The 15,361-nt window shown below is 45.6% G+C and overlaps 1 protein-coding gene across 1 annotated transcript in view; it reads left to right on the forward strand.

Moving 5' to 3' along the window:
* The window catches only part of LOC127173805 (integrin alpha-X-like), a 63,088-nt gene that overhangs the window by 46,193 nt on the left and 1,534 nt on the right, over window positions 1-15,361 (forward strand). The window contains 7 exon segments of the mRNA XM_051123799.1: window positions 10,681-10,760; window positions 10,842-10,928; window positions 11,032-11,110; window positions 11,208-11,303; window positions 14,840-14,920; window positions 15,040-15,150; window positions 15,233-15,343. Of these exon segments, the coding sequence (XP_050979756.1) occupies window positions 10,681-10,760; window positions 10,842-10,928; window positions 11,032-11,110; window positions 11,208-11,303; window positions 14,840-14,920; window positions 15,040-15,150; window positions 15,233-15,343 (645 nt within the window).

The raw sequence follows: 15,361 nt of genomic DNA on the forward strand, positions 1-15,361 counted from the left end.
ACATCTCTGTCAAGGTAATCGTACCATTGATAATTATGTAGCAGAATTCTGTGGACTTTGTGACCAGGTGGGCTTTAATGATATTGCTCTCAAAGACATTTTTCGTTATGGTTCAAGCAAGGACTTGTCACGTTTCATGCCACGTAATACCCCACATTGGACAGTTGAACAATACATAGACTTCGCACTCTGTTTAAGTGGCTCACCTTTTACTGTTGGGATTGTGGACGAGGTACCCCGCAATCCTGCAGTAACCCCCATACCACAACCTGCTCATGTCATGTCTGCCAAGCTACAGCCTGCTCACGTCATGTCTGCTACATCAAAGTCTGCTCACATCACGCCTGCCACTCCAGAGCCAGCACCTGTCATGGCCGCCCTTCCAGAGCCAGCACCTGTCATGGTTGCCCTTCCAAAGCCAGCACCTGTCATGGCCGCCCTTCCAGAGCCAGTTCACAAGATGGCCGCCATCCCAAAGACAGTTCACAAGATGGCCGCCGCATCTGAGTCCCTGGCCAAGATGGCTGCCACATCTGAGCCTCACCATGCCAAGGTCATCTCATCCGAATCGCGTCCCGCCATGTCTACCATACCCAAAGCGAGTCAAGTAATGGCTGATCCTCTGGTGTCAAGTCAAGTCAGAGCTGCATTTCAGTGCCAAGTCAAGTTACAGCTGTGTTTCCTGAGACAAGTCAAGTTACAGCTGTTGTTCCTGTGTCAAGTCATGTTACAGCTGTGTCTTCTGAGCAACATCAAGTTACAGCTGTTGTTCCTGAGTCAAGTCAAGTTACAGCTGTGTTTTCTGTGTCAAGCCAAGCCACAGTTGTTCTTCACGAGTCAAGTCAAGTTACTGCTGTTGTTCCCGAATCAAGTCAAGCCACAGCTGATCTTGATGAGCCAAGTCAAGTTACTGCTGTTGTTCCCGAATCAAGTCATGCCACAGCTGATCTTCATGAGCCAAGTCAAGTTACTGCTGTTGTTCCCCAATAAAGTCAAGCCACAGCTGGTCTTCACGAGCCGAGTCAAGTCACAGCTGGTCTTCACAAGCCGAGTCAAGTCACAGCTGGTCTTCACAAGCCGAGTCAAGTCACAGCTGGTCTTCATGAGCCGAGTCAAGTCACAGCTGGTCTTCACGAGTCAAGTCAAGTCACAGCAGACCTCCCTGAGTCAAGTCAAGTCATGGCAGACCCCCCTGAGTCAAGTCAAGTCACGGCTGATCTCCCTGAGTCAAGTCAAGTCATGGCTGACCTTCCTGAGTCAAGTCAAGTCATGGCTGACCTTCCTGAGTCAAGTCAAGACACAGCTGCGCTTCTAACAGAGCCTCTTCATGACATGGCTGCTAGCATAGAGCCTCACCAAGCCATGGCCGTCATGCCAGAACCTCGCCAGGTCCCGTCTGACCTTCCAAAGCCATGTTACGTCTCAGCTGGCCTCCTAGAGCCTCATCACGTCTCAGCTGACCTCCTAGAGCCCCATCACGTCTCAGCTGACCCCCCAGAGCCTTGTCATGTATCAGCTGACATCCCAGAGCCTTGTCATGTCTCAGCCGTCCTTCCAAAGCCTCGCCAGGTCTCGTCTCATCTCCCAAGCCACGCAGAGCCCACGCTCCCAAGCCACGCAGTCTTGACGCTCTCTAACCTCACAGCCTCCACACCCTCAAACCTGGCAGGCATCCCGCTGTCTGCTGTGCTGCCTGCAATGGCAGTCACTATTTTGACCGTGTGGGCTGCACACTGCACTTCAGAGGCCTCATCTGTCTACGAGTCTACTCCAGAGGCCTCTTCTGTCCACACATCTGCTCCAGAGTACTTGTCTGTCCACAAGTCTGTGCCAGGGGGACTCTCCTTCCACGAATTTGAGCCAGTGCCTCCAGAGGTGACAGCTTACACTGTAGAACCTCCCAAGGAGGCGGCGTCCATTCATGAACTCACTGTCTCGTCTGTCCATGAGTCCTTCTAACCATGAGTCTGCGCCAGTGCCCCCAGAGGTGGCAGCTCTGGCTGCAGAACCTCCTAAGGGGGTGGCGTCCTCATACAAACTCTCTGCCCGTCCTGTCACGGTCATGGAGGCCACCTCTGAACTGTCTCCCTGCCATGTCATGGCCCAGGAGGCCAATCATGAATTCTCTACATGCCATGTCACGGCCAAGGAGGCCAGTCATGAACCTCTCAACCTGTCCCGTTCTGGCCAAGAAGGCCGGTCCCGAACACTCTGATTGTTCAGCCACAGCTCAAAGGAGTTCACCTGCCTCGTTAGCCCCATATTAGTGGATATCTGCTCTGCTATGGATGTAATTTGTTCCACTGTGGGTATCTTTCTCCTCCTTGCTCTGCCTGCCCCACCATGGCTCCCTGCTCTGCCTGCCCTGCCATGGCTCCAGGCTCCTCAGAATCTAACATGGTGGACTTCTGCTCCAGTGTTCCACTGTCTGCCACAGCTCCACGGCCCAGGTCCTCCAGGGTTCCACTGTCTGCCACTGCTCCACAGCCCAGGTCCTCCAGTGCTTCACTGTCTGTCACTGCTCCACAATCCAGGCCCACCTCCTTTGCATGGACCCAGCCCTCTGTCCCACCCCCTGTTTTGCCTCTGTTCCCCCACCCTCCTGGACTGCTGTTGCTTGAGCGCCAGGAGTCGCTCCTAGAGGAGGGGATTCTGTAACACCACGCCAGCAGAGGGAGCCCTTGCCCATATACTGTCTGTTACCGCTCCCTCTACTGCTTCTTTGGTGATACCTGTTTGGCAGCCATTTAAAGAGGGCAATGCCAAACAGGAGTTTGCAAAGTATTGTTTTGCCTGTGTGGACTGTGTGGATCAAGCGTTTTCCTTGATTTACTGTATTATTTCCATGGTCTTTGTTTTTGTTTCAGTCATTGTTTTACCTTATTTCATTGCCATAGTTTTGTCTTGTTTAATTGCCTTGTTCATTTGATACTTTGGACTGTTCTCTGGGATTTTGACCTTCTGCCTGTTTATTGGATTATGCTTTTGCCCTGGATATCACTGTTTGTTGGAGATCAACCCTACCTGTCCGACTACGTTGTGTTCTGATAAAGCTCGCACTTGGATATATCTACGCTGTTTGTCGAGTCCTGTTACACTATCAATATGATCTTTCCATGATACCTTATTGTCTATTGTTACATCTAAATACTGAATACAGAATTGTATTCAGTTTAACCATCTGAATTCTTTTTGTAAGAAAAGAAACATACCACTGAATCGAATAGGGATTTACATCCAACCTAAGAAGTTTAGACACCAAAATATCAGCTCGAATTGCATTGTACCTTGGAATAAGAAGGTTCCCCAGGTGAAGAGAGTGGTTGCGGTGCATCCCGCTGGTCCTGCTGCTTTTCTTGTATTAGTAGACAGAAACATCTTCCTCACATCATCAACATCAATAACAATCCTTTCTGAGGAAGAAGATACAACTGTGCCAAGTAGTTCATTATAGTTGATGCAGTTATTGGTAATCTGAAATCTAGAAAAATAAGTATTTAATTAATTGACAAAATACAAATCTGATTATCTGTCGTGATTTATTTAATGATGTTAGTCCTGTCATTGTTTTTAAAATATTCCACACCTTTTTATTGTTACTGGCCTATAACACTGTCTATAAGATGCTTTAGCTTCCTTTAATTTAATTTTAGTGTTTTTTTCTGTCTGTTTAAGTAATGTCAAGTTAATGTTTTAAAAGCCACTTTTCTCTGATTCATAACTTCCTTAATATCCTCAAAGTACTATCAGGTGGCCGCTTGTGTTGGTTTGCCACTGGGCGGGATGTACACCACAAACAATAGAATTCATCCAAACTGTCTTGGCAGATAAAAAGGTCTTAAAGTCATGCACATGAATTTCCATGTTTGGAGCACAGATTTTACATTTCACAGAGTATGCTTGGCTCCAATTTTCATTTGTGTATGCACTCATCCCACCCCCTTTGCTTTTTCCGGAATCTTTATCCCTGTCCGCTCGCACAAAGGCGAATCCAGGTACTTCAAAAAGAGAATCGGGCATTGTAGATTGTAACCAGCACAACAGAGACGCCTCATGGTATTCGTTACAGTACCTTGTATAAGATCTTATGATGTCCACCTTGTTGTTTAATGAGCGCAGGTTACTGAAGATAATGGATGGCAAAGGCGGCTTCTCACCTCCAGCCACAGTGCTTTTTATGTTCTTCATGCCACAGCTCCGGACTGCCTCTGTGGCAACCCTGAGTGGGTTGAAACGTTTCTTGACTCTTCAGAACAGAACGAGTGAGCAGATACCACGCTGGCCTATTTATACCCAGATGTTCTGGGGTGGCCAGCTATGCAAATCCTGCACACCCAATTTCATTGGACTTTTCTCAATGCTGTCAGAGATGTTTGGGCTCCCAAGAGTGAAGAGTCTCTGTTCCCTCCATCAGGGAACAAGGGTTACCATACATAACCGAGACTATAATGCATGATTATAATTCAAGGGTTGCCAGTAGGCCTCTGTAATGACATATCAGAAGACCACACCCACCAGGTACAAATCAAACAAATTGATTATCTGATTAATATATAAAATTATATTATTTTGATTATTTCTTTATTGCACAATGCACATTTCTTAATATTATGCCTAAAATGTGAATTAATATCAAGTATAATACGTAATATGTATAATACATCAGATAGGTATAGTATATGAAGTATACTTGCAATAGTTCCACTGGTGGCAAACTCCAGTCCTGGAGAGCCGCAGCCCTGCAGAGTTCAGCTCCAACCCTAATAAAACTCACCTGTCTGTAGCTTCTTAGTATGGCTTCAGACCTTGATTAGCTTGTTCAGGTGTGTTTGATTAGGGTTAAAACTCTGGAGGGCTGCGGCTCTCCAGGACCGATGTTCACCACCCCTGCACTATAGCAAAATCAAATGTTTTTCATTATATCTTTAGCTGGACCTCGGCACTACCTCAACAATATTAGTTGTTCCAATTTAGCAGACTTAGCATAACAAAACCAGTTTAGTATACCAAAAGTACAATTGTAGGGTATTTTTATTATGCACATAAATTTATTTGTAGTATACTTAGCACAAAATAAAGGTCAATTTCATTTCAAATTTCAAATACATTTCAGTATTTTTTTTCACTAGGATACCTTTTGATTGGCTAAACCTTTTGCCACTCTTTATTTCATTTCAAAATCAGGAGTAGAAGCAACTGAAAAAATTGATCCCACTGTATCTAGATGCACTTACACACAAAGGGGTCATGAACTGAGAAACATTCAATATTTTGACATATAAGAAGAACATATAAGAATTGTACTATAAAATCATCCTGTAAGTTTCAGAATGCTGATCCCGCTCCCCTCTCTCTACCCATATACCCTATACTTTCCTGTCAGCTCTCCACTGTCCTGTCTGAATAATAAAGTATCAAAAATACTAAAATATAACTTAAAAAGTTTTAAAATTCAACACTTTTTCATTTCACTTATATTGAAGCAATTCTGTCAAAATGACAGATTGTGGAATGTGCCTGTCACGAATCTGGTCGGTGCTCTGCGGACCGCTCACCACCAGATGTCACTCTCACCTTTCCATTTCACTCTGACTGTTGCTTTGTACTTCGGACTGCATCTCCCATCCTCCACCGCACTGATTGCGTCGCTCCCCCTGGCCAATCGGGCTTCCTATAAAGCTTTTCCAGTGCAAGGCACGGATTGTTGTATTGTTAGCGTTTCCTAGTTTCTTGTTCCGAGTTCCTAGTTCCCAGCGTTTTGTCTTTCCCGCCTAGTTATCTCGTTTTGACTGTCTAGCTGCCTGCCTTTTGGACTATTGCTTGTATTGGATTATTCTCTACGATTGCCTGTGATATTCCTGTCTGCTCCTGCTTTCACCCTGCCTGTACGACCATGTCTTTGTCTCGCCCCTTTAATAAAAGCTTGCGTATGGATCCGCTCGCCTCTCGCCTCTCACTCCCGGTTACAGAACAATCCGTCACAAAAGGATCCAGCAGCTTTCACCCCGGACATTCATCTGATATGGACACGGACATAATTCTTTGCAGGATCAAACAGAGATCACACACACTGGATCAATACACCTGTGAGTTTCTCTCAATTTCAAACTATTCCACTCTCCCGGACTGTATAAAAATTGAGATTTTTTGTGACGGCGTGAACCAGCCCCTCCGTACACAATTGAGACACGAGGGCCCGCGCTCGTAACTGGAAGCGTTTTTGAACTCTGCGCTGTTGTGTGTGGGTTCGCCGTGCACCGTGGGAGTCGCGCAGAGGGAACGCGACAACGCGGTAATGTGACCGCGCGTCCCACTCGCAAATTGGTGGTCATGCCGGAGCACGATGCCACGAACACGCTAGCCGCCTGGATCGCTCGTGAAATGGCGGCTGTGTCGGAGCGCGCTCGAGCAATGGCGGCGACAGCGGTGCCCGTTCACTGCCGAGCCACTGCACAAGATGGCTGCTGCGCCAGAGCCACTGCACAAGATGGCTGCCACGCCAGAGCCACTGCACAAGATGGCTGCCACGCCAGAGCCACTCCACAAGATGGCCGCCGTCTCCAAGCCCCTCCACAAAATGGCCGCCGTCTCCAAACCACTCCACAAGATGGCCGCCATTCCAGAACCTGTGGTCATGATGGCCCACGTGCTAAACTCACCCCTAATGACGGCATGGGCAGCTAAAGTGGCGCTCCTTCATGTCGCGGCGGCTACCCCTGAGTCAAGTCAAGACACAGAGTCAAGTCAAGACACAGCTGCCGTTCTCCACGAGTCAAGCCAGGTCACAGCCGTTCCCCACGAGTCAAGCCAAGTCACAGTTGTTCCCCACGAGTCAAGTCACGCTACAGCTGTTGTTCCTGAGTCAAGCCATGTTGTTCATGAGTCAAGTCCCGGTACAGCGGATCTCCATGAGCCAAGCCAGGTTATAGCGGATCCTCATGAGCCAAGTCAAGCTGCTGCTGTTATTCCAGAGCCAAGTCAAGCTTCAGCCGCAGCTCCAGAGTCAAGTCAGGCTACAGCTGTAGCTTCCAAGTCCAGTCAAGCCTCCAAGTCCAGTCAAGCCTCCAAGTCCAGTCAAGCTTCCAAGTCCAGTCAAGCTTCCAAGTCCAGTAAAGTCAAGTAAAGTCAATGATCTTCACAAGCCAGTTGAAGTCACCGCTGGTCATCATGTGTCAGATCAAGTCACTACTAATCTTCCCGAATGAAGTCAAGTCACTACTGATCTCCAAGAGTCAAGCCAGTTCACTACTGATCTTCACGAATCAAGTCAAGTCACAGCCAATCTCCACGAACCAAGTCAAACCACAGCTGATCTTCACCTCCGGTTCCGTCCTGGAAGTTCCCGGTGCCTCAGCCCTGGAGGGCTCCTGCCCCTCCTGCTCCTCTGTTTGTCTCCTCTATCCCTGCTCTCCCCAGGTCCCAGCCCATGACGCAGGTCCCTGCTCTGCCCTAGAGGGCCCCGGCGCCTCCTGCTCTGCCTCCTGTTCCACTCTGGAGGGCTCCTGCGCCTTCTGCTCCGCCTCCTGCTCCGCCCTGGAAGGCCCCTGCACCTCCTGCTCCTCCTCCGGCTCCGCCCTGGAGGGCTCCTGCGCCTCCTGCTCTGCCTCCGGCTCCGCCCTGGAGGGCTCCTGCTCCGCCTCCGCCCTGGAGGGCTCCAGCGCCTTCTGCTCCGCCTCTGCCCTGGAGGGCTCCTGCGCCTCCTGCTCCGCCCTGGAGGGCTCCTGCTCCGCCTCCGCCCTGGAGGGCTCCTGCGCCTCCTGGTCCGCCTCCGGCCCTGCCCTGGAGGGTACCTGCTCTGTCGGCCCTGCCTCAATCACCGGGCCCTCCACATGGACCTGGTACTCTGCGGACCGCTCATCACCAGATGTCACTCTCACCTTTCCATTTCACTCTGACTGTTGGTTTGCACTTCGGACTGCATCTCCCATCCTCCACCGCACTGATTGCGTCGGCCCCCGTGGCCAATCAGGCTTCCTATAAAGCTCCGGACTTTCCCAGTGCAAGGCACGGATTGTTGTATTGTTAGCGTTTCCTAGTTTCTTGTTCCGAGTTCCTAGTTCCCAGCGTTTTGTCTTTCCCGCCTGGTTATCTCGTTTTGACTGTCTAGCTGCCTGCCTTTTGGACCATCGCTTGTATTGGATTATTCTCTACGATTGCCTGTGATATTCCTGTCTGCTCCTGCTTTCACCCTGCCTGTACGACCATGTCTTTGTCTCGCCCCTTTAATAAAAGCTCGCGTATGGATCCGCTCGCCTCTCGCCTCTCACTCCCGGTTACAGTGCCACTCTATGATGAAATAAACCCACCCATCGATTTGCACATGTAGTGCAAATAATAAGAGAGGCGTACACAGGTCTACACAGAAACCAAACAATAAAGATGGCTCTGTATACAAGAAAACGCTATTCAGTGCCAAGTTGTGGAAAAACAGTTTTTGCATTGCCTTCCTTCTGATCCCAATATTAGGAAAGAGTGGATGAACTTTATTTTTAAAGTTCTAGACCGTGTCAATAAGAACTTGGTTGTTTGTTCACTACATTTTATCATGGATTACACAGTAATAGAATGGCTGAAAAGAACAATTTATTGTGGGATTTTCTGAAAGATTGAAACTAACAGACGATGCTGTGCCGACTATATTTAATCTGACAGTAATGTTGCACCACACAAGTGTGAATAACTGTTTTTATTATGTAATCACTATTGCTTTGTCTGTTTTTACAGATCTTTTGCTATGTACTGTATATATATTTATTGTTTTTGACCTAAATCACACAGCGTCCATCTATGAAGAATGTAGATAACTCTTTACAGTAAGGTGTCAAACAAACACAACTTATAATTTTAATAATGCACTAGTAAATGCTGAAAGTAACACTTGTAACACTTTATAATACGTGTGTACAAATATGCATTAATTCATGCTTAATTAATGCACAGATAACTATTAACAGAACTATTAATTAACTAATTGTTAAGTAATATGTCATTGTGGTCATGGATATAGAATTAGTCATGTGCCTCAACGAGTTGGAGCCATGCATTTTAACTTTACTTGTTGAGGCACATGACTAACTAATTCTAAATCCATAACCACAATGACATATTACTTAATTAGTTACTAGTTCTGTGCCTCAACAAGTAAAGTCATAACATAATGATATCTTTGCAAATCATTAGCTAATGATTAATTAAAGCAGACAACTGGAAAATGAAATGCATGGCTTCAACCCATTGTGGTAATTAACACATGAATTTACACTATTAGTTAATAAAATAAGTTATTAGGTAATTAATACATTATGACACATTTAACTAATTAAAGTTTATTGATTACTTAATCTATGAATCATATAGAATGTTCATTTGTGATGTCAAGGTTTGTGATGTTTATCTGCTTACCCCCATGGCATCCAAGATGTGGGTGACTTTGTTTCTTCAGTAAAACACAAACGAAGATTTTTAACTCAAACCGTTGCAGTCTGTCAGTCATTTAATGGCAGTCAATGGCATCCACGTCTTTGAGAACCAAAAAAACATACACAGACAAAACCAAATTAAACCTTGTGACGAAACATTGAGGTGTAAAGACATGAAACAATCGGTCTGTGCAGAAAATTGAACAGTATTTATATCTTTTTTTTTTTTTTTACCTCTGAACTACCACAACTGTCCAACTGTCCTGAGCGCATTCACAGCAGCCTGCTCGGGATGCGTCAATGTGCTCTGGCATGGTAGATGCATGCATGGAAGCAATATGTTGCGCATATAGGTCACTCATTGTTTATACAGTGAGATTGTGGGTACGACGGCTACTCAAAATGGTGACTACTTGTGCTTATCCTGATTGTTGCAACCGATTAAAAACGAAAAGATTACATTTGCTTGCACAAACTCATTCAGGTTGCCTGTTCGCCTGTGCCAGACCACGTTGATGCGTCATGCGCTGTTGTGAACATGCTCAGGACAGCTGGACATTGTGGTGGATCAGAGGCAAAAAATGATATAAATACTGTTCAGTTTCCTGCACAGACCGATTGTTTAGTGTCTTCACACCTCAATGTATTGTCATGAGCTTCATGATTTAATTTGGGTTTGTCTGTGTATGTTTTTTTGACTCTCAAAGCCATGGATGCCATTGACTACCATTATATGATTGACAGACTGCAATGGTTTGAGTTAAAATTTTTTGTTTGTGATCGACTGAAAAAACAAAGTCACCTACATCTTGGATGCCCTGGGCGTAAGAAGATGAACATCAAATTTTCATTTTTGGGTGAACTATCCCTTTAACTAAGATTAATAAATGCTGTAGAAGTACTGTTTATTCTTACTTCATGTTAACTAATGTAGCTAATTAATGTTAACTAACAAACATTATTGTAAAGTGTTACCTGTCAAACATAAACAAGTGTTAGCCAATCATAACAGTGGGTGTTTACTTCTAGTCTACAATCCACCACACCTATTCAAACAGAGTGTTCTGATGAGGGGGGTCAAAACAGAAAATAGCCTATTACTTCTAAATTATGTCTTTTGATGTAAAGATTTTGATAACATTATATGGGGACCTCAGAGGACAGTGCAAAATAATTTAAAAAGGCAGTTCATGACCCCCTATAAGCATCCTCGATTTAAAATGCTTTATAATGCTTTTAACATCTTATCTCCTTCTTCTAGGCTGTGTTTGACATTATTTACAGTATTAATAAAGAAAGGTATTTTGACCAAAAGGTGACATTCAGTGCATCTGTTACCAGGTATGGTGTCAATCCATGTCTATCAAATCTATTATATCAGCATGAAAAGTAGCACAAACCAAAATGTTCTGCAATTTCCAGTGGCAATATGATTCACTCGGAAAACAGTGAACTGGTAAAAACGAGAAACATCAGTGTAAAACATGCTATCTATGTTACCATGTTGAGGTCAGTACTTCTATTTGCTGTAATATGTTTACAATTATGATATTTATTTAGTTATATGGACCTTTTGATACTTTGCTTTTCTCAATGGGTGTTTCTCTTAAAGACATACAGATGCCAGCATTTACATAAATTTCACCAGTGGGAAGAATAATCTTGAAAAAACTGTGAAACAGATATTGGAGGTAAAGGTGCTTCTTTTGTGTTCCTTTATTTCATCTCACATCAGTACTGAAGTAACAGTTGTCTGTAACAATCAGTCTCCTTCTGTTTGTCTCTAAGGTGAAGAATGAGTTTAGAGAGCTAAATGTAACAGTTTTCATTAGAGTACCTGTAAAACTGGGAGCCGAAAACATCTGGACTAATAAAAACTTGCAGGTAAAAGTTTGTGCAAATCACACGAATCAAGGAGAAACAAACAAGTACCACAGGCCTATAGTGTCTATATGGTGCTATTATTGTAAGCCATAAGCCTTTTGTAATAGTCCAAATTTAGACATTAAATACTTAAATTGTCTTAAAAAGAATTTTAATCTAGTTCAGGAGTGGCAAACATCGGTCCTGGAGAGCTGCATTCCTGCAGATGTCAGGGATTTCCCCTGACAGTCTTGTCACTCCTGTCCCTGTTTAATGTTTCCTTGTTTGTGTTGTGTTTGAACACATGGCTTTGTCTTTGTTTGTGTTTGCCATGTGCTCCCCTCATCCTGCCTCCTTGTTACCTGTTACCACGCCCCCTGGTTTAGTCCTCGTTTGTCTAAATGCTCTTACCTGTTCCTCATGTTCTCCGGTCTCTTATATTTTTCTCTCTTTCTCTCTTGTTTTGCCAGTTTGTTGTGTTACTGTGCTTAAGTCTATGTTTGGTAGCTTGTCTTACCTTTTGTGATACGGATTATTCCTTGCGAAGTTGTTCACTTAATATTGTCTCTTGGCCGTCTCTAGTCTTGTCTTGTCTTGCCCTGTCCTATCCAGTCCTGCAGGCGGAGCTCCTGGTCTGCTTCCTTTGTTTACCTTGCAGGTAGACATTTGCAGAGCCTGTGAGATCACGGGTGTGGAGGGGCTGTGCCTCATGTTCCTGTCAGGCCATCGTAGCTAACCACCAGCCTCTAGTTTTGCTACTTTCTCTGATCCCAGGTGGACTGTCTTCCTGGTCTGGACTCTGCGGCCATTCACACAGCCTGCCTGTCTGCTTTTTATTTTATTTATTTTTATTTTCATATTTTAATTTTTATTGTTTGGACTGTGTTCACGTCTCTCCTCACCATCTCTTGTCCTATCAGTCATTTTGTTAATAAACTGTCACTACTCATTCTGCATCTGGGCCCCCTTATAGAAATTCTGACAGAACAAACTGGCCAGTGCTGGACTCGGCAGAATGAGCATCAATATCCTACCTAAGTGGGAAATGGATAATCTCAAGATTTTGAATTCCCTTGTTATCCTTCCATCAAGTCTGTTCCAGTGAAGGTGAAGTCTTTTTCAGTCACTGCTGAGATCACTGTTATTCCTCTTGAGTTAGCTGCAGATACTACAGAGGGGAACAAACTCACAAAATCAACCTGTCGAAAGCGGAGGAAAGGAAAGCCCCATGCAGAGCAGGCTCAGGTCCCAGGTCCAGTGGTTCGAGAGGCTCCAGATCTGAGTGCTCCAAACCCAGAGGTCCTCGAGGACCTGACTCTTGTCCCGAGTCCAGTGACATTTTCAGGACCACTTACTAGTCATGTCATGCCTTCAGAGACAGTTTCCGCCCATCCTGTCATGTTGCCAGAGGCCTCTTGTCAGTCAGTGCCTCAGAGGATGATGTTTCGGAGCCAGTCAAGCTTGCTCCAGTCATTCTTGACCTAGTGAGGCCCGCTTCAGTCACTTCCAAGATGGCTAGGGTGGCAGCTATCCAATCAGTTCCAGTCAATTCCAAGCCAGAGTCAACCTCTGTCATCCCTAAGGTCTGTTCCCAACTTGTCACAATCGGCCGGATCAATTCCTATCTCCGCTAAGACAACCAAGATCACTGCCTTCCTGTTTGTGTTGGCCAAGTTAGCCACAGATAGAACAAAGGCAGTAAAGCAGGCAACTTCATGTCATGCCCACAGGGGCTTTTCCTGAGCTGGCTGCCTCTCCTGTCATGGCCACGGAGGCCAATGCAGAGGCTTTCATCTTTTTCATCTTGCCTGTTCCAGCCACAGAGGCCAGTTCCAAGCCGCCTGCTTTCCCAGTAGCTTCCACGGATACCATTCCCACCAGTCATGTCAAGTCTAAGACTGTTCCTGCAAGTCATGTGCCGTCAACAGATTTTACTGTTAGACAAGTCATGCCCACAGAGGCCATTCCTGAATGGCCTACTCTCTGTGTTGGCCACGAAGGTCAGTCAAGTGGCTCTCATTCAGCCCGTTATGGTCAAGAAGATTCCTGCTGTTCCTGTTGTGCCACCATAGGTTGTTCCTGAGCGGCCTGCTCTTAACGTTTTGGCCATGGAGGCCATTCCAGAGAGTCTTATCCAGCCTGTTATGGCCACGAAGGCCATCTTCGAGCACCCTGCTCTCCCAGTCACAGCCATGGAGGCCATTCCTAAGCAGTCAGTTGTCATGGCCACTGAGGCCTTTTCTGAAACTCTTGCCAGCCTACTCGGGTCCACGGAAGATTCTTGCCACCCTTGCTGTGGACACCAAGTATGAAATGCATGCCTCCAGAGTTCGCTCCAGTCCAGTCCACTCCGGAGAGCATAGTTCCGGAGTCCACTATAGAGGAGAGCAGTTCTCGAGCCCACTCCAAAGAGAGCAGTCCCGTGCCCGCTGTAGAGGTGATTGTTTTTGAGCCCGCTCCTGAGAGAGCAGTCCCAGTGTCTGCTCCAACCCCTGAGTTCGCTCCAGTGTCGGCGGAGAAGGATTCTAAGTCAGTGTCAGAGTCTGACCCTGCTACCCTTAAGGACACCCTTGAACCTGTCTCTAACCCCGTTTCCAAGACTCTTTCTGTCAGTTCTTCCACATCCCCTGTATCTGTCACCGTTACCAAGCCCAGTTGGAAGTCCAGACCAGTGAGGCCAGTCCCTGCATTCAGTCAAGGTGGGGGTCTAGGTGGGGGTCTTACCTCATCCTGCCTCCTTTTTACCCGTTACCACACCCCCTTGTTTAGTCCTTGATTGTCTGAGTGCTCTCACCTGTTCCTCATGTTATTTGCTCCTTGTATATTGTTCTCTCTTTCCCTTTTGTTTTGCCAGTTCGTTGTGTTACTGTGCTTTAGTCTATGTTCGCTAGCTTGTCCTGTCTTTTGTGATGCTGATTATTCCCGGCCAAGTTGTTCACTTATTTTTGTCTCCTGTCCTGTCCAGTCCTGCAGGTGGAGCTCCTGGTCTGCTTTCTTTTTCTGCCTCGCAGCTAGACATTTGCAGAGCCTGTGAGATCACGAGTGTGGAGGGGCTGCGCCTCGTTCCTGTCAGGCCACCGTAGCTAACCACCGGCCTCCAGCTTCGCTGCCTTCTCTGGTGGACTGTCTTCCTAGACTGGACTCTGAGACTGTTCACACAACCTGCCTTTTCACGAGTTTCTCCCTGCCTATTGTTTGGACAGTGTTTGCACCATCTCTTGTCCTGTCAGTCATTTTGTTAATAAACTGTCACTACTCATTCTGCATCCAAGTCCTCTCATAGAAATCCTGACAGCAGAGTTTTGCTTCAACTCTAAGGAAACTCAAATGAACAAGCTAATCAAGGTCTGAAGGGTTACTAGGAAGCTACAGGCAGATGAGTATTTTTGAGGGTTAAAGCTGAACTCTGCAGGGCTGCGGCTCTCCAGGACCGAAGTTTGCCACCCCGTTCTAGTTCCATGAAAGAACGTAAGCCTAGTGAGTTTGGACATGTAGGCAAGAATATTTGAGGTTAACTATCTTTGTAAGTGTCACAAAATTATTTTGCTTTGTAAAAGATTCCAGATTGCTTCAGGGAAAGAGATGAGTGGCCCACTTCCACTGCTTTTCTGAAAGTGCTCGAAAAGACAAATATCTTGGTGAATTACATTTGGTTTGATTTTTATTGAAAATTAATTTTTAATAAATTATCTGATTTAAATGTAAATTGTGTCAATTTACATTTAATTAACATTTAAATAACATGGTTTTCTATCAGAACTGCTCTGTGGCGGTGTGTGCAGTCTTCAGATGCGATGTGAATCTGATGAGAAATGAAAGGAAGTTCTATAAAATTTCTGGCAATGTGAGCTCTGGATGGATTGAGCAGGTATCTGAGGTTACAGGGCCCAAAATCTTAATTAGACAAGAGATTTCTGCCATTCTAATGTTTACATTATTTATTTTCATAGATTGGGATTAGGTCTGCATCTTTTCAGTTGGTCAGTACAGCATCTCTGGATTATGATGAGGACAAATATATTTACTTTGCCGATTCCCTCAGCTCTGTTCCAGTTTGCGAGGTAATGCATATAATTCAC

Source organism: Labeo rohita, chromosome 12 (assembly GCF_022985175.1).
Source record: "Labeo rohita strain BAU-BD-2019 chromosome 12, IGBB_LRoh.1.0, whole genome shotgun sequence".
Taxonomy (NCBI): domain Eukaryota; kingdom Metazoa; phylum Chordata; class Actinopteri; order Cypriniformes; family Cyprinidae; genus Labeo; species Labeo rohita.